This window comes from Elgaria multicarinata, chromosome 5 (genome assembly GCF_023053635.1).
Source record: "Elgaria multicarinata webbii isolate HBS135686 ecotype San Diego chromosome 5, rElgMul1.1.pri, whole genome shotgun sequence".
NCBI lineage: Eukaryota > Metazoa > Chordata > Lepidosauria > Squamata > Anguidae > Elgaria > Elgaria multicarinata.
The window spans coordinates 138,242,365-138,265,125 of NC_086175.1; the positions used below are offsets into that span (position 1 = coordinate 138,242,365).

The following is a 22,761-nucleotide window of genomic DNA, read 5'->3' on the forward strand; positions in this document are numbered from 1 at the left end:
TGCCCCCCCCCCCTTGCTTTGGGCAGGAGCTGGAGAGCGGTCCCTTGCTGCCTTTCTCCTTCCTCTTGCACGAGGGCCTCCGGGTTTGCCTTCCCCAATCTGGTGCTCTCCAGATGTGTTGGGACGACAACCCCCGTCCTGGCCATCGGCGGGGCCGGCGGGGGGGGCTCTGCGGCAGAGGCGGCAGGTGGGGCAGGCCCGGGAGCTGCCCCCTTGCCCGTCAGGCTCTACCTTGGGGCGCCAGGCTCCACCCCCTGACCCGCGAGGCCCCGCCCCTCCGGCCCGGCTCATCCCCGCCCTCCTGCTTCCAGGGGCGCCTGGAAAGCCGCACTGAGCGGCCGTCTAGCGGGACTGGGCAGAGCTCGAGCCCTTCGCAGCGCCGCAGACCCCGAACGAGGGGGGGCTCCGCGGCCATGTTTGCACCCGTCGTGCGGGAAGAGCCCTCCCCCGCCCCCCCCCACCCCAGGCCGCCAAAATGAGGGGCGCCCCAGGCGGGGGGCGCGCCGCGGAGGCGGCTCTCCCCAGCCCGGGGCGCCTCCTTGCCTGGGGCGCCGCCCGAGGGCCCCGCGAGGTCCTCCTCTCTCTCCCCCCGGCCCCCCAAGCATGCTCAGTAGCGCCCGGGGGGCCCCGCCAAGGGGGGAGCCAGCAGGCGAGCCGGGGCTTGCTCCGGGCTCTCGTCCGCTCGGCGGCTCCGCGGGCGCTGCGCGGGGACAGGAGGAGAGGCGGGGCGGCGCGCGGGCGCGCGCGCGGAAACTTTCCTCCCGAGGGGCGGGGCGGCCCCTCCCCCTGCGCGGCGCTTCCTCCCCGTCGGACCCGGAGCTGCGCTGCTGCTGCCGCCGCCGCCGCCGCCGCCGCCTCGCGCCCCCCCTCCGGCCGCCCTGCGCCCTGCCCCCGCGCCGTCCGTCCGTCCGCCTGCGAGGGCTGCCGAGCCCCGACGCCCAGTTCCGGTTGGAGCGGCGGCCCCGGGCGCCTTTGGTCTGCCGGGGAGGGCGGGCGCCGGAGGACCCCCGCTCCCTCGCTCGCTCGCCGGCCGGCCGGGCGCGCCAGCTGCTGCTCGCCTGCGCCCGCGCCCCGGCATGCCTGGGCGGGAGGCGTTGGCGTTGGCGGCGTTGGCCTCGAGCTGAGCGTGCCTCCGCGGGCAGGAAGCCTCCGGCCGCCTCCGCGGGTTGCAGCCCTCCTGCCGCCCGCCCTCTCGCCCGCGCGCCGGCCCGCTCGCCTGGCCTGGCCATGCGGCCCTCGTGGCGCGCCGGGGGCCGCCCGTCCCGCTGCTAGGCGCGCGGCTGGGGGCGGCCGGGCATGGCGGGCGCGGGGGGCGCCGCCTCCGCCGCCGGGGCCCCTCCGACGGCGGCCGCTCCCGCCGGCCCGCTGTGGTACCACAAGGACCTGAGCCGCGCGGCGGCCGAAGAACTGCTGGCCCGGGCCGGCAGGGACGGCAGCTTCCTGGTGCGGGACAGCGAGAGCGTGGCCGGAGCCTTCGCCCTCTGCGTGCTGTGAGTTGGGGGGCGCGGGGGTGGGGTGGGGTGGGGGGGGCTCGGCTGCTGCTGCTGCTGCGCTCCCGCGCCTCTTGCCCCGGCGGGCAGCTTCCTCCGCCCCCTCTCCTGCGGCTTAACCGACGACCCCCCAGCCCGCGGGCGCGCGTGGGCTCGGGGCTGTGCAGGGCCCGTGGACGAGTCCGGCGCCGCCCAGCTGGCTTTGCCTAAAACGGCTGGAGCGGAACCCCGGGCGGGCAGCCTGCCTACCTGCCTGCCTGCCGGTCGGAGGAGCTCTGCGGAGCCCGGGACGCGGCTTCCCCGGTCTTGGCTAGTCCGGTTCCGAATGTGCAACGCCACCAGCGGCGTTTCAGAGTCGCATCAACATCTGCGTGCTTTACAGTGTGATTGTCCGCGTGTCTGCTCCGAAGCTGGGTTCACAGTGCAGGACAAGCCCGAGCGTGGGGGGGTTGTTGAATTGCGGGTCGCTGTGCCGTGTGAGCCCAGTGGTTTGTACCCGCAGCTCACAACCCAAGAACGAACTGTGGTTTCTCCAGATGGGCTGGATTGGACCTGTAGGCTTCCGGTTGTTGCGGACACAGCTAGGCTTGGGTTGACTAAATGAGCGGTGGAGATCTCTTGCGAAGTGAGTGCGTGTGTGTGTTCCTGTGGTCTTGAGGCTGTGAGAGGTTAGTGGTGAGAGGTTAGATCCCTTCCCTTCCAGCCTGGTGTCCTCCAGATGTGTAGGATTGCAACTCCCATTATCCCCAGCCAGCATGGCCAACAGGGGTGGCGGTCTAACCCATCGGGAGGGCACCAGGTTGGGGAAGGATTGTTTGGAGCGGTGTCCCAGCTGGAACCACCACAACGTGCCACAGATCTAGAGTAGAACGGGCTGGGGGGGCTGGAGGCTTCAGTGTCTGCTTTTCTCTCATCCTAACGTCAATCACCGGCTTGTGCTGAGGGTGACTTGGATGAGGCTCGTAAAGAGCTTTGGGTGCGAAATGTTCTGTGGGTGTCATCAACGATCCCACCGCTGCCACCTATTATTTGTTTAAGGTATTTTTATCCCGCACCTCAGCCAGAAATGCTCCCAGAGCAAACTTACAATCAGATTTACAACTTAAAAAGGCACAAACCACGAGGAGGAAGGGATGGGAGAAAGAAGAGGAAAAAGGTGGGAGGGAGTTATTTTTGCCTCGGGGTGTAATTATTGTTTTTTATTGGAAAAAGGCCCACTGTGATGCTGACGAATGAAGTTTCTCGCAGCCCACGTTGACTCAGAAGTTAAGAGAAGATCACTGGGCCTTAATCTCCCATTGACCCAAGTGTGCACAGGCTCACCGCCACAGCGGATCATCAAACTTTCCCTGTACAAGGTTGTCGCGTGTCTTGTAGGGGGGGTGTCTGACTCTGGTTTATTTATTTATTATTAATTTATTTATTTATTACATTTCTATACCGCCCAATAGCCGGAGCTCTCTGGGCGGTTCACAAAAATTAAAAACATTCAAAGTATAAAACAACAGTATAAAACCATACTATAAAATACAATATAAAAGCTCAACCAGATAAAAACAGCAGCAATGCAAAATTACAAATTTAAAACACAGAGTTAAAATTTATTTATAGACTGTTAAAATGCTTGGAGAATAAAAAGGTCTTCACCTGGCGTCTAAAAGCATATAGTGTAGGTGCCAAGCGAACCTCCTTAGGGAGCTCATTCCACAGCCGGGATGCCACAGCAGAGAAGGCCCTGCTCCTGGTAGCCACCTGCCTCACTTCCTTTGGCAGGGGCTCGCGGAGAAGGACCCCTGAGGATGACCTTAGGGTCCGGGCAGGTACATACGGGAGGAGGCGTTCCTTCAGATAACCTGGCCCCAAGCCGTTTAGGGCTTTAAATGTTAATACCAGCACTTTGAATCAGGCCCGGACCTGGACTGGCAGCCAATGAAGCTGGAAAAGGACTGGCGTGATGTGGTCTCATCAGCCAGTCCCTGTTAGTAACCGTGCTGCCCTGTTTTGTACCAGTTGAAGTTTCCGGACCGTTTTCAAAGGCAGCCCCACGTATAATGCATTGCAGTAATCCAAACGAGAGGTTATCAGAGCATGGATCACTGTAGCTAGGCTATCTCCGTCCAGATAAGGCACAGCTGGTATATCAGCCTAAGCTGATAAAAGGTGCTCTTTGCCACTGAGTTTACCTGTGCCTCCAGTGACAGTTCTGGATCCAAGAGCACCCCCAAACTACGGACCCGATCCTTTAGGGAGAGTGCAACCCCGTCCAGGGCAGGACAAACATTAGAGTGCGTCTGGTGCCAGGTTCAATTCCAGGCAAAACTTGGTGAGAGTTGCCTGTAAATCTATAACTTAAGACCAGGGGTACAGTGTTTGCTTTGAATGTAAAAGTCCAAGGTTCAGTTCCAAGAGAAGCACATCATGTGGATGGGTTTGCGTCCCCAAAGGTTCCAGGTTCGAATCCTGGTGGCAGGCGATTCCATTTAACAGAATTTCAGGCTCTCCTTCCAGGGCTCTGGAGAACCCTCCCAGGGCATTGGCCTGGCTCAATACTGGGCTGCAGCACAGGCATAGAGCACACGCTGCCCATGTCCGGGGTCAACGGTTCCATCTCAGGCAGCAGGCGGTAAGAACAAAGCGGAGCAACTCTCCAGGGTTCAATGCAGAGCAGCATTCCCCAACTGGGCGCCCTCCAGGGGTGATGGACTGCCATCAGTCACGCTGACTGGGAATGATGGGAGTTGTAGTCCAACGCCTCTGGGGGGGGCACCAGGTTGGGGAAGGCTGGTGTAGACAGTGTTGTGCTAGATGCCAACGTACTTGTATTCAATGTTATTCCTACTTAAGAGTAGACCCATTGAAAGGAATGGGAGTTTAAGATTAGCATTGGATTCAACCTTTAGTACAAAGTTGAACAACTGGGCACCCGCCTCCCCCAGCCCTGGAAATGGTCTTCCACAGATGCAGATAACCTCACAGCGATGATGCTCAACAAAATGGTCTCCAGCTTACCAGCTTCATCCCGTTCTCTGAGAGCACTTGTGGCCCTCAACCGTCACATGCACCTGCTGCTCCTGGTGGACTTAGTGCCAGTTGCTGCATTTCCCTGTAATTAATCATAGAATCATAGAATAGCAGAGTTGGAAGGGGCCTACAAGGCCATCGAGTTCAGCCCCCTGCTCAATGCAGGAATCCACCCAAAAGCATCCCTGACAGATGGCTGTCCAGCTGCCTCTTGAAGGCCTCTCATGTGGGACAGCCCACAACCTCCCTAGGTAACTGATTCCATTGTCGTACTGCTCTAACAGTCAGGAAGTTTTTCCTGATGTCCAGCCGGAATCTGGCTTCCTTTAACTTGAGCCCGTTACTCCGTGTCCTGCACTCTGGGAGGATCGAGAAGAGATCCTGGCCCTCCTCTGTGTGACAACCTTTGAAGTATTTCATAGAATCATAGAATAGTAGAGTTGGAAGGGGCGTACAAGGCCATCGAGTTCAGCCCCCTGCTCAATGCAGGAATCCACCCAAAAGCATCCCTGACAGATGGCTGTCCAGATGCCTCTTGAAGGCCTCTCATGTGGGACAGCCCACAACCTCCCTAGGTAACTGATTCCATTGTCGTACTGCTCTAACAGTCAGGAAGTTTTTCCTGATGTCCAGCCAGGATCTGGCTTCCTGTAACTTGAGCCTGTTACTCCGTGTCCTGCACTCTGGGAGGATCGAGAAGAGATCCTGGCCCTCCTCTGTGTGACAACCTTTCAAGTATTTGAAGAGTGCTCTCATGTCTCCCCTCCATCTTCTCTTCTCCAGGCTAAACAGGCCCAGTTCTTTCAGTCTCTCTTCATAGGGCTTTGTTTCCAGGCCCCTGATCATCCTGGTTGCCCTCCTCTGAACACGCTCCAGCTTGTCTGCGTCCTTCTTGAATTGTGGAGCCCAGAACTGGACGCTTCAATAAGAGGCTCAAGACAGAGATTTATTATCACGTCATATTTTATTTATTTATTTATTAAGCCCCCCCCCCACTTGCCCTCTTTCCGTCGGGGGGGAGGGGGTCTCTCTCCCATCCAGCGCCGCTGACACCTTCTTCGCTTCAGCCCAGATGGCGAAGAGCCTCCGCTGGGGCTTCTCCTCTGGCCTGCTGGAAGGCAGAAACAAAAATAAGCAGGCATCTCCTCAGGCCCTCGCCCCCCACACTCCCGGACCCAGCGCCCTTTCCAGCGAACTGGTCCGGGCTCCACCTGCCAGTTTGGCGGAAATTTGCAGCTGGTGAATATCCGTAGATATCCACGGCGTTGGCGTTGGCCCAGGATGGGGGGACGAGCAAGGATTTGCCCGCTTAGCAAGTCAGACTTGCCTTCTGCTCGTGGCTCCCCTCCAGCGGTCTCTGGGTCCCGGCTGAAGTGAGTCCCATGTGAGATCCCAGCCCCATTTTATACTTTCCCCCTGGGCAGCAGCCCTCCCCACATCACAAAGCCCCCCTTTCAGCAGCCCTCCCCACGTCACAAAGCGCCCCTGGGCAGCAGCCCTCCCCACGTCACAAAGCCCCCCTGGGCAGCAGCCCTCCCCACGTCACAAAGCCCCCCTTTCAGCAGCCCTCCCCACGTCACAAAGCGCCCCTGGGCAGCAGCCCTCCCCACGTCACAAAGCGCCCCTGGGCAGCAGCCCTCCCCACGTCACAAAGCCCCCCTGGGCAGCAGCCCTCCCCACGTCACAAAGCCCCCCTGGGCAGCAGCCCTCCCCACGTCACAAAGCCCCCCTGGGCAGCAGCCCTCCCCACGTCACAAAGCGCCCCTGGTCTGCAGCCCTCCCGTGACACACAGCTTTCTCAGTTACAAAGTTGCCCTCAGGATAAAATTGCCAAAAGGGTTATAATGACACCTGCCCTTTGGGGCAAGATGGCGATTGTGGGTTGATTGCGGGGGGCCTTTAGTCTAGCCTCAGCCCTGCCCTAAAGCAGGACTCCCCTCTAAGGCATTCTTTAGACGGCTGCCAGTCTAACGTTCCCTGGGAAAACCTCCCGGGACGGAGAGGCTTCAACTGCCCTGGACATCCGAAGAACCCGAGGGACCGACCAAAGGCCTCTCTAGGCCAACGCTCTGTTCCTACCGTGGCCGACGAGCAGGAGGCAAGCACAAGAGCACCCCCCTCTCGCTCCCATTCGCCAGCAAACTGGGATTCAGGGCCGTATTGCCTCTGATGGTGGAGGGAGCATCTAGCCCTCTTGACTAGTAGCCATCGATAGCCTCCTCCTCCTCCTCCTCCTCCTCCTCCTCCTCCTGCATGTATTTGTCTCAGCACCTTCTAATGCTGCCCAAATGGGTGGCCATCAGTACATCTTGTGGTAGCCAGTTCCATAGTTCAACTCTGTGCAGTGGGAAGAAGTCTTTCCTTTCATCTGTCCTGAATCTCCCGTCATTCAGCTAGTTCCAGGCCTGGCCTATTCTTGCAGTTTGGCTTGTTCCCACCTGCCCCCGGCTGCTAACTTCAGGGGCAAACAGAGGTTAGATGCAAATGAAGCCCCCCCCCCAAAAAAAAAGCAGTTTGGGGAGGGAGATGTGATGCCAGGAGGGAGGGGATGCGTTACCCTTTCCCTGTCTAACCGTCCCCCTTCCTCCCCACTCCATGGGGTTCCAAATGCAAGTTGTTTATCCCCACAAATATCTGGATCTCGACAGAAGGAAAAACAACTTGTGGAGGGGAATTTGCGGTGGAGAATCGGCAGTTCAAGCTTAAGTCGCTTCTCTGCTCAAAATGGCTCCCTCCCAAAGCCATCAGGACTTTGCTACACACATTTTATCTATCTATTTATTTATTTATTTTTATTTATTACATTTTTATACCGCCCAATAGCAGAAGCTATTGTGCTTGTCCCGGCACCTCCTGTCCTGTAGCTAACTGATTATTTTTCCTTCGGCTCTCGTTGTGGACAATGAATTATTGCTCCACCTTCTGCCTTCCAATAAGCTTTGAAGGGATCCAGGAGCACAATCTTTTTCTCTCTCATCTAAACTAACCCATTCCCCCCCTCCTCCTCATAGAATCATAGAATAGCAGAGTTGGAAGGGGCCTACAAGGCCATCGAGTCCAACCCCCTGCTCAATGCAGGAGTCCACCCTAAAGCATCCCGGACAGATGGTTGTCCAGCTGCCTCTTGAAGGCCTCCAGGGTGGGAGAGCCCACCACCTCCCTAGGTCACTGGTTCCATTGTCGTCCTGCTCTAACAGTCAGGACTGCTCTAAATGTCCATGCCTGCACTTCAAGAGTAGCCATGGTGGCTTAGGCTAGGGGGAATGTGTGTGTTTGCGGATCTTCAGTTCCATTCTGTTGTCTGTTGGCGGAATTGGGATCTTTTCCTCTCTTCTGAAAAGTGCACAAACACCCCTGCCCCAATTTATGTAACTTTCGCTTTTAAAGCAGTATTTTGCGTTGTTTTATTATTTTTTAAAAGTATTTCCGAGCCGAGGCTGACGAGAGATCAGAGATGTATAAGTGTAGGTTTTTTTTAAAAGCATAAATATTGCCTTTTTCCCAATAATCATACTGTTTGTTGAATGATTAATTTGCGGTGGAATTCCATAAAGGGGGGAAATTAGCCTGCCGAATCTGCATGACTCGGGCGTAGCCGGTCCCCTGTGGAATCCAAGGATTGAACTCATAGAAATCTGAGGTCCTTTAAATGCGCCGTGGATTCCTCTGACATCCGTTGGTGCAGCAAGGGGCAGAGAGTGGTGGTGGGGGAGACGTGGTCACGGGGGAAAGTGAGACCTGGCAGAGCTGAGGCGGGCGGCCACTTGAGGAGCACGGGTCCTTCTTTTCTGCCTAGCTGTTTCCCTCCACAGCACGCGCCCTTCCACGGATCTCCCCTGTTCCTGGCTTGCGCTTTGCGTTGATTACATTGCTGGGCAGGCCCTGATTTACAGCCCTCCGGTTTTCACCTGTCCCCTGGCACCGGAGTAGCAGCAGGTGCATGGCACGGATGGCCGCCCTTCCCTTCCGAGATTGCAGGTGCAAGGGCGGCTTGGGTGGGTGGTGATAAATGGCCACAGGGTGTGTGAGGCAGTGTGGTCGTCCTGCTGATAAATAAAAGGTGATGGGACAGTGGTGACAGCAGAGGAGGAATTGATCGTTAAAGGCCCCGCAGGCTGGAAACGTCTTTGTGGAGAAGCAGTGGTGTTGGGGCTGTGTTTGCGTCTGGGTGATGGCACACCCTGAGTGCTTGTGGGCCCAGGCGGGGCAAAGAGACAGCCTGTATCCGAACGGCCGGAGGAGGGATGAGTGAAGCCGGAGGGCTGCTGAAGTGCGGGTGCCAGAATGAGACCCCCCTGCCCTGCCCTGCCCTGCCCATTAGGAATTGCTGGTGAGTCCTGGCCCTTTCCCCTCCGTGCCTCCTGTTTGGCTTGCTTCTCAGTAAGTGGTGGCCGGGTTTGGCTCAGGGGCCTCAAGTTACTGACCCCTGTTCAGAATTTGCAGCCAAAGAGATCTTGGGGCGGTGATGGAAGGTGGCCTCTTAGCCTGGTGCAGTGGTGCACGTTCAGAGTAGACCTACCTGGAGCCTGGGATACCCTGCCGGATGTGCAGGAAACGGACGTCTGGGCCACACCAGGGTGCACCGTCTTATTTAGCCCAGGGGCAGCGAGGGCGGGACAAACCAAACAACCCATTTAGTAGGGCTAGCTGGCTGCGTCAGCCTTCCTCGCCCCCTCTTGTGCTAATTCATGCAGCTCTGCCTTCCACCACCTCATTCCATAAGAACGTGAGCCCTGAGGCTGGATCAGACCGAGGGTCCATCTAGTCCAGCACTCTGTTCACACAGGGGCCAGGAACCCACAAGCAGGGCATGGTGCAACAGCACCCTCCTGCCCATGTTCCCCAGCGACTGATGCATGCCTCTGATACTGTAGGTAGCTCTTAGCCATCAGGGCTAGTAGCCATTGATAGCCGCCTTTTCCAGGAATTTATCCAACCCCCTTTTAAAGCCATCCAAATGGGTAGCCATCACCACACCTTGTGGCAGTGAGTTCCATAGTTTAACTATGCACTGTGGGAAGAAGGCCTTCCTTCTATCTGTCCCGACCCTCCCACTATTCAAGACTCTAGAGCAGCCTTCCTCAACCTGGGGCGCTCCAGATGTGTTGGACTGCATCTCCCAGAATGCCCCAGCCAGTCCAACACATCTGGAGCGCCCCAGGTTGAGGAAGGCTGCTCTAGACCATTCAGCATTATGGGATGACCCCATAAAGGACTCTAGACCCTCCTCCCTTACCTGGGGCTAGCAGGCAAGGTTTCTGCCCCAGAAAGTGGGTCTCCCGGGCACAAATGAATCGCTCTTCAGGCCTGACCGACTTGGCAGCGGGACTATTTTGAAAGGCGAAATTCCCGTGGAGCTTCCTCTGGAGACCGCGCTGGCTTTGGGTGGTCAGTATGAGACCTTCCGGAACAGTATGTTTTCACCTAAGCTGAGTTGTCGTTTGGTTTTTCTTTTTAATGAGATATTTTATAGATGTGCTTTCAAAATCTGACCTGCTGTGAGCCCTAGGACTGGAGCATGTTATATACCTTGAATTTAGGGCAACCCAACAACCATGGAGGAATCTTTGCGCTGGCTGTCAGAGACCAGTTCTGACTTTAACCCTGCTGCCACCCCACCCCCCTGCCACGGAGCTCAAAGGGTGGCGTTATGGAATTTCTCTCCCCTCAATCTAACCCATTGCTCAGGGCTGCTGTGCAGGGCAAAATGAGCCAGCGGCCTTGGGGCAGTGTGATAATTTCTCACGTTTATCGCTCTCCTCAACTTGTCCCAAAGTCTGGAGTTAATCATTTAGGTGCCGCCTCTTAGAATCATAGAAGAGTAGAGTTGGAAGGGGCCTATAAGGCCATTGAGTTCAACCCCCTGCTCAGTGCAGGAATTCACCCTAAAGCATCCCTGACAGATGGTTGTCCAGCTGCCTCTTGAAGGCCTCTAGTGTGGGAGAGCCCCTTCTCTGCTCACCCCCTTCCCCCTGTTATTATTATTATTATTATTATTATTATTATTATTATTATTTATTTATATAGCACCATCAATGTACATGGTGCTGTACAGATTACACAGTAAATAGCAAGACCCTGCCGCATAGGCTTACAATCTAATCTGTTGTACAATCAGAATGAATTGTGCAAATTTAGGAAGACATATTTGGTTTGTATTATTGGGTCAGAAAGCACACACACACGCCCACAAATCCTGGCTGAGCTTTCTCCCCTCCTCATTGCTTGGCAGTCCTGTCCATTGGTAGAGCTGCTGTGATGTCATGGAATCATCACAAACTGTCCGGCATGAATGTGTCAGTAGCAGAAGGTTGCAGTGCAGCATCTGTGAGAGGCATGCGAGGTGCGTGTATGTTTTCAGTAACCGTTAGGAACATCAGAAGAGCCCTAATGCTGGATCAGACCAAGGGTCCATCTAGTCCAGCACTCCGTTCACACAGGGGCCAACCAGCTGTCAGCCAGGGACCAACACAGCAGAACACGGTGCAGCAGCACCCTCCCGCCCATGTTCCCCAGCAGTTGGTGCACTCAGGCTTACTGCCTCGGATTCTGAAGATAGCACACAACCATCAGAGCTAGTAGCCATTGATAGCCTTCTCCTCCAGGAATTTATCCCTTTCAAAGCCATCCAAATGGTTGGCCATGACTACATCTTGTGATAGTGAGTTCCAACCTTTGCGACAAACCTGTAGGGTAGCCTAGTATTGTTATCTCCATATTTCAGATTGGGACGTGGGTTGAAAGCGAGTTAGAATTCTGCCTTCCGTTGCCTTGGCTGATGTCCACAGCTGACATGACGTTTGCCCCTCTTGGCTTCTTGGCTTGCATTTGTAGCCGTTGTGCTTTTGCCAGTTCTGTTTAGATCACTTAGGACCTTTAGCGGCCATCACCTTGCCCTTAACATCCTGTAAATTCTCTGTTGTGCATATTTGCAAATGAGGCACTTCAGGAACAGCAGAAGCATGTATTTCCCCCACGCCTTCTGGAGGGCTGATCCAGGGCCTGTAATGGGAAGCTCTTCTCCGTTTATTTTCTCCGCAGCTGTGAGTGGGGCGGGTGGGTGGGTTCGCGAATTAAACCGGAAGGGAAGAGCAGAGGACGGCGGTCATGAACGGACGGCTGTGTTCTCAGGAAACTGAGTTATCAGCCAGGCTCCGGGTCTTGCTATACTTAACTCTGTGGGACTTTTCATCCACTTGGAATGTCTTTGCTGTTGCTTCTGGGAAACGACGCTTAATCACCACACTTACAATAATTAGGATAATTGAGTCGAGACACCTACAGACTTCTGTGCCTTCAGGACCTTGCTTTTCTAAAGTTTCCAGGCCATCATTACACTGAAAGGCAGAGTGCGGCTGAGTGCATCAGCCGGTCTCTCTGCCAAGGCAAGGGCAGGTTAGGTTCACATCGCATCGCACAGGGAGCGGCATTGTGTGCTCAGATAAGCCAAGTGCTGTGTTCGAATCCCAGAAGTGCTGCTACTGGCAATCAAAATCTTCCTGGTGCCTTTATACCCACAGGACAAGAAACATGGATTAAGTGAAGCAGAGAGTTTAAAATGCAGGATGGAAACTCTTGAATTACACAGAATACTTCCTCAAGCTAATTTGTTTTTAAAATGTTCCTGTGCCAAGACATGTTTTATCCTTGTCCAAAAATGAAACGAAAAGTTTATTATTATGATTATTTATTTATATAGCACTATCAGTGTACATGGTGCTGTACAGAGTAAAACAATAAAATAGCAAAACCCTGCCCCATATTAGGCTTACATTCTAACAAAATCATAATAAAACAATAAGAAGGGGAAGAGAATGCACCAAACAGGCACAGGGGAGAGTAAAACTAACAGTATAAAAGTCAGATGAAAAACTATTCTATGATTCTATGAAGCGAGCAACTTGCAGGAGAAGCTCCTGTGACCGTCCGAAGCACAATTACGTCGATTCCATTTAGGAGTCACTCCTGAGTAAGTGTGCTTAGGATTGGACCCTTAATTGGGTTAAGGGAAGATTTCCAATTGCACGAAGCTTCAGAAAAGGCAAAGCAATGGGTGCAAGTTCGTTCCCCCTGGAAATTAAAAAGTCAGCAATAAGCAGAGCTAGCGCGTGTGTCAGACCAGTCCTGGTTTCATAGAATCATAGAATAGCGGAGTTGGAAGGGGCCTACAAGGCCATCGAGTCCAACCCCCTGCTCAATGCAGGAATCCACCCTAAAGCATCCCTGACAGAGGGTTGTCCAGCTGCCTCTTGAAGGCCTCTCATGTGGGAGAGCCCACAACCTCCCTAGGCAACTGATTCCATTGTCGTACTGCTCTAACAGTCAGGAAGTTTTTCCTGATGTCCAGCCAGGATCTGGCTTCCTGTAACTTGAGCCTGTTACTCCGTGTCCTGCACTCTGGGAGGATCGAGAAGAGATCCTGGCCCTCCTCTGTGTGACAACCTTTCAAGTATTTGAAGAGTGCTCTCATGTCTCCCCTCCATCTTCTCTTCTCCAGGCTAAACCTGCCCAGTTCTTTCAGTCTCTCTTCATAGGGCTTTGTTTCCAGGCCCCTGATCATCCTGGTTGCCCTCCTCTGAACACGCTCCAGCTTGTCTGCGTCCTTCTTGAATTGTGGAGCCCAGAACTGGACGCTTCAATAAGAGGCTCAAGGCAGAGATTTATTATCACATCATATTTTATTTATTTATTTATTAAGCCCCCCCCCCCACTTGCCCTCTTTCCGTCGGGGGGGAGGGGGTCTCTCTCCCATCCAGCGCCGCCGACACCTTCTTTGCTTCAGCCCAGATGGCGAAGAGCCTCCGCTGGGGCTTCTCCTCTGGCCTGCTGGAAGGCAGAAACAAAAATAAGCAGGCATCTCCTTGGGCCCTCGCCCCCCACACTCCCGGACCCAGCGCCCTTTCCAGCGAACTGGTCCGGGCTCCACCTGCCAGTTTGGCGGAAATTTGCAGCTGGTGAATATCCGTAGATATCCACGGCGTTGGCGTTGACCCAGGATGGGGGGACGAGCAAGGATTTGCCCGCTTAGCAAGTCAGACTTGCCTTCTGCTCGTGGCTCCCCTCCAGCGGTCTCTGGGTCCTGGCTGAAGTGAGTCCCATGTGAGATCCCAGCCCCATTTTATACTTTCCCCCTGGGCAGCAGCCCTCCCCACATCACAAAGCCCCCCTTTCAGCAGCCCTCCCCACATCACAAAGTGCCCCTGGGCAGCAGCCCTCCCCACGTCACAAAGCCCCCCTGGGCAGCAGCCCTCCCCACGTCACAAAGCCCCCCTGGGCAGCAGCCCTCCCCACATCACAAAGCGCCCCTGGGCAGCAGCCCTCCCCAAGTCACAAAGCCCCCCTGGGCAGCAGCCCTCCCCACATCACAAAGCGCCCCTGGGCAGCAGCCCTCCCCACGTCACAAAGCCCCCCTGGGCAGCAGCCCTCCCCATGTCACAAAGCCCCCCTGGGCAGCAGCCCTCCCCACGTCACAAAGCCCCCCTGGGCAGCAGCCCTCCCCACGTCACAAAGCCCCCCTGGGCAGCAGCCCTCCCCACGTCACAAAGCCCCCCTGGGCAGCAGCCCTCCCCACGTCACAAAGCCCCCCTGGGCAGCAGCCCTCCCCACGTCACAAAGCCCCCCTGGGCAGCAGCCCTCTCCACGTCACAAAGCCCCCCTGGGCAGCAGCCCTCCCCACGTCACAAAGCCCCCCTGGGCAGCAGCCCTCCCCACCTCACAAAGCCCCCCTGGGCAGCAGCCCTCCTCACCTCACAAAGCCCCCCTGGGCAGCAGCCCTCCCCACGTCACAAAGCCCCCCTGGGCAGCAGCCCTCCCCACGTCACAAAGCCCCCCTTTCAGCAGCCCTCCCCACGTCACAAAGCCCCCCTTTCAGCAGCCCTCCCCACGTCACAAAGCCCTCCCGTGACACACAGCTTTCTCAGTTACAAAGTTGCCCTCAGGATAAAATTGCCAAAAGGGTTATAATGACACCTGCCCTTTGGGGCAAGATGGCGATTGTGGGTTGATTGCGGGGGGCCTTTAGTCTAGCCTCAGCCCTGCCCTAAAGCAGGACTCCCCTCTAAGGCATTCTTTAGACGGCTGCCAGTCTAACGTTCCCTGGGAAGACCTCCCGGGACGGAGAGGCTTCAACTGCCCTGGACATCCGAAGAACCCGAGGGACTGACCAAAGGCCACTCTAGTCCAACGCTCTGTTCCTAGCTCTATTCCTACCGTGGCCAACGAGCACAACAGCACCCCCCTCTCGCTCCCATTCGCCAGCAAACTGGGATTCAGGGCCGTATTGCCTCTGATGGTGGAGGGAGCATCTAGCCCTCTTGACTAGTAGCCATCGATAGCCTTCTCCTCCTCCTCCTCCTCCTCCTCCTCCTCCTCCTCCTCCTCCTGCATGTATTTGTCTCAGCACCTTCTAATGCTGCCCAAATGGGTGGCCATCAGTACATCTTGTGGTAGCCAGTTCCATAGTTCAACTCTGTGCAGTGGGAAGAAGTCTTTCCTTTCATCTTGATGTTGTGCAGACTTCTACTGTTACTTTCTACTGTTAGTTTTTCCCTACCCTGTGCCTGCTTACCCTACCCTGTACCTGTTTGCATTCTCTTCCCCTCCTTATTGTTTTACTATGATTTTATTAGATTGTAAGCCTATGCGGCAGGGTCTTGCTTGCTATTTACTGTTTTACTCTGTACAGCACCATGTACATTGATGGTGCTATATAAATAAATAAATAATAATAATAATAATAATAATAATAATAATAATAATAATCTGTCCTGAATCTCCCGTCATTCAGCTAGTTCCAGGCCTGGCTTATTCTTGCAGTTTGGCTTGTTCCCACCTGCCCCCGGCTGCTAACTTCAGGGGCAAACAGAGGTTAGATGCAAATGAAGCCCCCCCCCCCAAAAAAAAGCAGTTTGGGGAGGGAGATGTGATGCCAGGAGGGAGGGGATGCGTTACCCTTTCCCTGTCTAACCGTCCCGTTTCCTCCCCACTCCATGGGGTTCCAAATGCAAGTTGTTTATCCCCACAAATATCTGGATCTCGACAGAAGGAAAAACAACTTGTGGAGGGGAATTTGCGGTGGAGAATCGGCAGTTCAAGCTTAAGTCGCTTCTCTGCTCAAAATGGCTCCCTCCCAAAGCCATCAGGACTGCTACACACATTTTATTTATCTATTTATTTATTTTTATTTATTTATTACATTTTTATACCGCCCAATAGCAGAAGCTATTGTGCTTGTCCCGGCACCTCCTGTCCTGTAGCTAACTGATTATTTTTTCTTCGGCTCTCGTTGTGGACAATGAATTATTGCTCCAACTTCTGCCTTCCAATAAGCTTTGCAGGGATCCAGGAGCACAATCTTTTTCTCTCTCATCTAAACTAACCCATTCCCCCCCTCCTCCTCATAGAATCATAGAATAGCAGAGTTGGAAGGGGCCTACAAGGCCATCGAGTCCAACCCCCTGCTCAATGCAGGAATCAACGCTAAAGCATCCCTGACAGAGGGTTGTCCAGCTGCCTCTTGAATGCCTCTAGTGTGGGAGAGCCCACCACCTCCCTAGGTCACTGGTTCCATTGTTGTACTGCTCTAACAGGACTGCTCTAAATGTCCATGCCTGCACTTCAAGAGTAGCCATGGTGGCTTAGGCCTTTAAATGCGCCGTGGATTCCTCTGACATCCGTTGGTGCAGCAAGGGGCAGAGAGTGGTGGTGGGGGAGACGTGGTCACGGGGGAAAGTGGGTCCTGGCAGAGCTGAGGCGGGCGGCCACTTGAGGAGCACGGGTCCTTCTTTTCTGCCTAGCTGTTTCCCTCCACAGCACGCGCCCTTCCACAGATCTCCCCTGTTCCTGGCTTGCGCTTTGCGTTGATTACATTGCTGGGCAGGCCCTGATTTACAGCCCTCCGGTTTTCACCTGTCCCCTGGCACCGGAGTAGCAGCAGGTGCATGGCACGGATGGCCGCCCTTCCCTTCCGAGATTGCAGGTGCAAGGGCGGCTTGGGTGGGTGGTGATAAATGGCCACAGGGTGTGTGAGGCAGTGTGGTCGTCCTGCTGATAAATAAAAGGTGATGGGACAGTGGTGACAGCAGAGGAGGAATTGATCGTTAAAGGCCCCGCAGGCTGGAAACGTCTTTGTGGAGAAGCAGTGGTGTTGGGGCTGTGTTTGCGTCTGGGTGATGGCACACCCTGAGTGCTTGTGGGCCCAGGCGGGGCAAAGAGACAGCCTGTATCCGAACGGCCGGAGGAGGGATGAGTGAAGCCGGAGGGCTGCTGAAGTGCGGGTGCCAGAATGAGACCCCCCTGCCCTGCCCTGCCCTGCCCTGCCCTGCCCTGCCCTGCCCTGCCCTGCCCTGCCCTGCCCTGCCCTGCCCATTAGGAATTGCTGGTGAGTCCTGGCCCTTTCCCCTCCGTGCCTCCTGTTTGGCTTGCTTCTCAGTAAGTGGTGGCCGGGTTTGGCTCAGGGGCCTCAAGTTACTGACCCCTGTTCAGAATTTGCAGCCAAAGAGATCTTGGGGCGGTGATGGAAGGTGGCCTCTTAGCCTGGTGCAGTGGTGCATGTTCAGAGTAGACCTACCTGGAGCCTGGGATACCCTGCCGGATGTGCAGGAAACGGACGTCTGGGCCACACCAGGGTGCACCGTCTTATTTAGCCCAGGGGCAGCGAGGGCGGGACAAACCAAACAACCCATTTAGTAGGGCTAGCTGGCTGCGTCAGCCTTCCTCGCCCCCTCTTGTGCTAATTCATGCAGCTCTGCCTTCCACCACCTCATTCCATAAGAACGTGAGCCCTGAGGCCGGATCAGACCGAGGGTCCATCTAGTCCAGCACTCTGTTCACACAGGGGCCAGGAACCCACAAGCAGGGCATGGTGCAACAGCACCCTCCTGCCCATGTTCCCCAGCGACTGATGCATGCCTCTGATACTGTAGGTAGCTCTTAGCCATCAGGGCTAGTAGCCATTGATAGCCGCCTTTTCCAGGAATTTATCCAACCGCCTTTTAAAGCCATCCAAATGGGTAGCCATCACCACACCTTGTGGCAGTGAGTTCCATAGTTTAACTATGCACTGTGGGAAGAAGGCCTTCCTTCTATCTGTCCCGACCCTCCCACTATTCAAGACTCTAGAGCAGCCTTCCTCAACCTGGGGCGCTCCAGATGTGTTGGACTGCATCTCCCAGAATGCCCCAGCCAGTCCAACACATCTGGAGCGCCCCAGGTTGAGGAAGGCTGCTCTAGACCATTCAGCATTATGGGATGACCCCATAAAGGACTCTAGACCCTCCTCCCTTACCTGGGGCTGGCAGGCAAGGTTTCTGCCCCAGAAAGTGGGTCTCCCGGGCACAAATGAATCGCTCTTCAGGCCTGACCGACTTGGCAGCGGGACTATTTTGAAAGGCGAAATTCCCGTGGAACCAGTACCTCACGTGATTTGGAAGCTATACTTCTATTAATGCAGCCCAAAATAGCATTTGCTTTTTTTGCAGCCATATCACACTGTTGTCTCATATCCCCACACAGCCTCAAAGATCACTGGGTGACCTTGGGCCAAGTCCCTATCTTTCAGGGTGGTGTTTTTTTTTGGTAGGGTAAGTGGGATGTGTGTGAATTTTGTTCACCAACCCAAGCTCCTTGGAGGAAAGGCAGGATCTAAAATGGAATGATAATGAAGGCACGTGTCTGATAGCGCAATCCTATGCATGCTTACCCGGGAGTAAGCCTCAGTGAAAACAGGGCTTTCCTTTCGAGTAAACATGCATAGGATTGTGCTGTAAATCTCCTAAAGACGCTAGCAATACTCTGACTTCAGCTCTTGCAGATAACTTGAAAGGCCTGCTGCAATACTTGGGGAGTAAATCAGTCATGATCAGCTTGGTTTCAAAGGGACTCCGCTGTGATTATTTTTAGTCAGTTCGGGGTCAAAATGTCGCTGAGGATATGATCCAGCCAAAGTTAAGCACTTTAAACTCCCGCTGTTTTCAAAGGTGGAATGGAGCACAGACGTAATTGGTCTGCATCCAAAAGGAAGCAAGTTCCAGCATGCTGTGCCTTCAAGGGCAGAGGTACTGGGGAGGGGGGGCATTCTTCAAATGAAGCAGGGAAAAGCCTGGCCGGGGTCTCGAAGGGTGACCTCGGGGGTCCCCTCGCACCGTAACTTTCCCTAAGGATGAGCACAGTAGGATCGCAGTGCTTAAATAAATAACTCCCTCTGGTAGCAAACTCCAGGACAGGGCTGGAGCCAAAAATGGGGGCATTGTTTAGCAAGACGTGGGTACCATCAGTCTTGGAACTGTAAAGGGGGCGCTTCTCCCCCAGTGATCAGCTGGGGAGGATTGAGCATGCCCAGTGGACTCCAGGATCTGTGTAATAGTGAGTGTTGGTTGGAAAAGAAACACAGGCCATAGCTAGACCTAAGGTTTATCCCAGGATTGTCCTGGGGTCAAACCTCTTCATCTAAGTGCCACACAGGGCATCCAGCGCTCAGGCAGGGACGGACCCGGGATGATCCTGGGATAAACCTTAGGTCTAGCTACGGCCACAGAAAACTAAGGAGGGTGTGGCGAAGGAGAGGTGAATTGATCCACTTGAACTCCGAACCACTCCGACTATCTGGAAGAAAGGCATGTCTGCTGGAACGTAGAACAGAAGCACTCCTGCTAAGAGGTGCGTAGATTCTGTAACATTTTGTTGCAGATCGAGGTTATACAGTACAAATACCCAAGGTCATTTTTTAAAAAAAATGGGAATGTGTGAAACCTGGAGCCAGTAGAGCGCGATATTATTTTCCGAGTGCACCGTACAAAAGTGTTATGCATAGAATATTCTTTCAACCTTAGCTATAGTTGTCAGTAATCTTAGAAGAACCATGAACTGCTTGGCTAATTTTTAAGGGAGAATGATGGGATTCTCTCTCCCCAGCGAGGTGTGCTGGCCACGTCTCCGTGCAACGTCCATCCTTTTCATTCTTCTGAGCATTTCATTTTCAAGCGTTAATGCTAGCCTGTTGCTCAAGGAAAACATAATTAGGCAGGTCTGGCTCTTGTGAAGTTTTTTTATTGAATGTTTTCAGAGAGGTGTTACGTTCTAATATGCATGCTGCCATAAGCTTCTAAGGGTGCAATCCTATACATGTTCAGACAGAATAAAGCATAGCGGGCTGTAGGATTGCTCCATAAAACAGCCTCTTCCCCCATGTGGCAATCCTCCAGGGTGTTGGTCTACAACTCCCATAATCCCCCAGCCAGCAGGAGGACAGCACATCTGGAGAGAAGCAGTTTGGAGAAGGCTGCTTTAGAGAAAGGACATAAATGCTTTCAAACATTTATTGTTATTATATTTGTTCAATACCTCATATAATGGATTTGTCTAGGCGTTGGTAAACTAAAAGCCCATCTCTCCAGCCCTGTATCCTGCTTCTAACAGGGGACAGCCATGTGCCTTCAGCAGGCCAATGGCTTTCTGTTGCTACTGGTCTCCCAGCGACTGCTGTTCAGAGTGTCCCCTGCCTCTGAAGGTGGAGGTTTGGTATGGCTAATAGTGGCAGTTAACCTGATAAAGCCATCCTCTATGAAGAGTATTTATTTAAATATTATTCTGTGAAGTGCTATATAAAAAATAAGTGGCGTGAGCTTTTGGTGAGGGTAGTTAGTGGTGCGGCAAAGGGAACTGTGTATGTCACGGGTGTGGATCCGAATTCGATTCTGAAGAAGCTCCCAGTTGTGGTGGGGGAATCCAGTGACCCTGTTCAGACGACACGCTAAGCCACAGTGGTTAAGCATGTTGATTTAAACACTATGGCTTAGTGTGTCATGTGAACCATTGCTAACCTTGGTGGCTACATACCCACAGTTTAAACACACACACTAACCATTTGCTGCAAAAGCGTTAGCAGCCTAACCATGGCTTAGTGTGTTGTCTGAACAGGCCCAATGATGGGCGGGGCTCCAGGCGAAGGGCGGGGCCAAAGGCAGAAGAAGTGGGGCAAGAATACCGTCCTATTTTAGCTTAAAGCCCTGGCTGTCAGTAAGTAAGCCTTAGGGGAGACATTTCAACTTTTTAGTAGGGCTGTGCTCCGCTCCATTTCTGGTCGTAGAAGCAGGAGCGGAGCAGCCTGATTCGCCTCCGCGAAAGGCAGATCTGAATCGGGTTGGGGGAGCTGCGGATGGAGGCGAAACAGTTCGCCTCCATCCGGAGCTCCGAATGCAGGTAAGTGGGGGGGAGGGGTTCACCTGGCGCCGGTGGCGGAGCCAGAGAAGGGGGAAGGGGGGCTTACCTGTGTCCATCACAGAGCGGAGCGGGGGAGGGTCGGATCGACCCGAAGCGGTTCGGGCCTGATCTGAAAGTTCCAGATTGGGCCACGAAGCGGTTTTGGGGGTCCGTGCACAGCTGTACTTTGTAGAATAGGGGAAAAGCTGGAAACCATCACATGGCTTTTGCTTGAGGGAAAGGGGGAGGGCCATGGGGGGGTTACATCATAGGCATGCAGGAAGCTGCCTTATACTGAGTCAGGCCCCTGGTCTATCCAGCCCAGTACTGTCGACACTGACTGGCAGCCAGGGCTCCCCAGGGTCTCTGGTGGGGTACTTTCCCCTCTCCTTACCTGGAGAAGCCGGGTTTTTTCCTCTCACAGGCCTGAAATTCAGCATCCCTGCTGCACATGCTCAGATGCACTCTCGTTCTTGTTCCTGAGGTTCTATTGAAAATCAAGCTATTCAGGAGTAGCCCCTCTTCACACATCCCCCAAAAGCACTCTCTGTGTTTTGCCAATACCAGGGCAAGAGATATTTTTGAACGGCCCTGAGTTCCACCCCCAGTTTTCATCCCCCAACCTGTTTTGGCTGTCTTGCGTGGGCTGGGATGTTTTCTTTGCTGTGTCTGGGTTTCTCCTCCCCCCCTTTCCCATCCACCCAAACCCCATGTATGTTGTGGAGGGGGAGGCGAGCGAGGCCTTAACCTCCACTGGAACATTTAATTTCCCAGGATTAAGAGGTAGATCTGTGGAGCTGTGATTAAGAGAAGCTGGTAATTTGGGGTTTTTTGTGTGTGGGGGGGGCTGTGTTTGCTGCAGCGTCCCCTGATTATGGCTGTTGTCTTAAAAATAACCCGGAGCGATTTTAAGAACGTTTCTGCTGGTGCGTTTGCAGGGAGGGGTGTTAATCGGAGCTGAGTTTGGGCCCCTAAACCTGTACCTACGTCTCGGCTTTGGTCAAAGTCAAATCACAATAAAGTGCACCTCTGGGAATGTGCAGAGTTCTTTTTGAAGAAAGGCAGGATGTAATGACTAAATAAGAGAAAGCTTTCTTAATTGTTGAGAAAACGTAGCCTGTGTATGAACTACGTAGCCACTGTGGTGTAGTGGTGAGAGCGTTGGACTAGGAATTGGGAGATGTGAGGTCTGGTCTCCACACAGAATCCCACTGGGCGACTTTGGGCCAATCACTGACTCTCAGCCCAACCTACCTCACAGGGTTGTTGTTAGGATAAAAAGGGAGAGGAGGAAGATTATATATGCCGCCTTGGGTTCCTTAAGGAACCCCCCAAAAGGTGAGATATAAATGTAATGAATAAATAAATACATTGGGGTTTTGGGCTGGGCCCCCAAGGGCATCGGGTGTGATTTCATGAGCCCCTGAATCAATCAATCTCTCTCTCTCTCTTTTTAAAGAAAAAAGATGTGTGTGTTTATGTTTATGTGTATGCAAAATTTCTCACTGCCGCCCCTTTGACGTTCTGCCAAAGTCCAAGCCTGGACATCTCCTTACAACCGCTCAATGTTACGGAAGGCCCCCATTTAGTGGTAGTAGATAAATACGGGTTTATTTCAGTGGTATGTTATTTATGGCTGCAGCTTTGCGTGTGTGATGGATTTTCTGTCTCCTTTGAAAATTGTGCTTCATAAAGATGTTTACCAGCTCTGAGCTGGAAGGCCAGAGTCAGCTGTTGGGGCCCAATCCACTCGCTATTTCTCCTATGCAAACCCCACCGAAATCTGATGGCATCTGACCGCTCCTGGTAAACCTGGAAGATTGGGCAGGAGGGCAATTTGTATGGTTTTCATAGAATCATAGAATAGTAGAGTTGGAAGGGGCCTATAAGGCCATCCAGTCCAACCCCCTGCTCAATGCAGGTGCTTCCGCCTCGCTTCCTAGCAAGGAGAAGCGAGTGAGCTCTTTCTGGCGTTGTGCTCTTCCTCCCCGTAGGCCCTTGAGGGCGCCTGCTGGGACATCCCCACGCCTGTGGCTGGAAAAGCAATCTCTCT

General features: G+C 54.0%; 1 protein-coding gene across 1 annotated transcript in view; it reads left to right on the plus strand.

The window, feature by feature from the left end:
* The first annotated feature begins 1,296 nt into the window (after positions 1-1,296).
* INPPL1 (inositol polyphosphate phosphatase like 1) overlaps positions 1,297-22,761 on the plus strand; it is a 94,154-nt gene continuing 72,689 nt past the window's right edge. The window contains exon 1 of the mRNA XM_063127361.1: positions 1,297-1,490. Within this exon, the coding sequence (XP_062983431.1) occupies positions 1,297-1,490 (194 nt within the window). The remainder of the gene's footprint in view (positions 1,491-22,761) is intronic.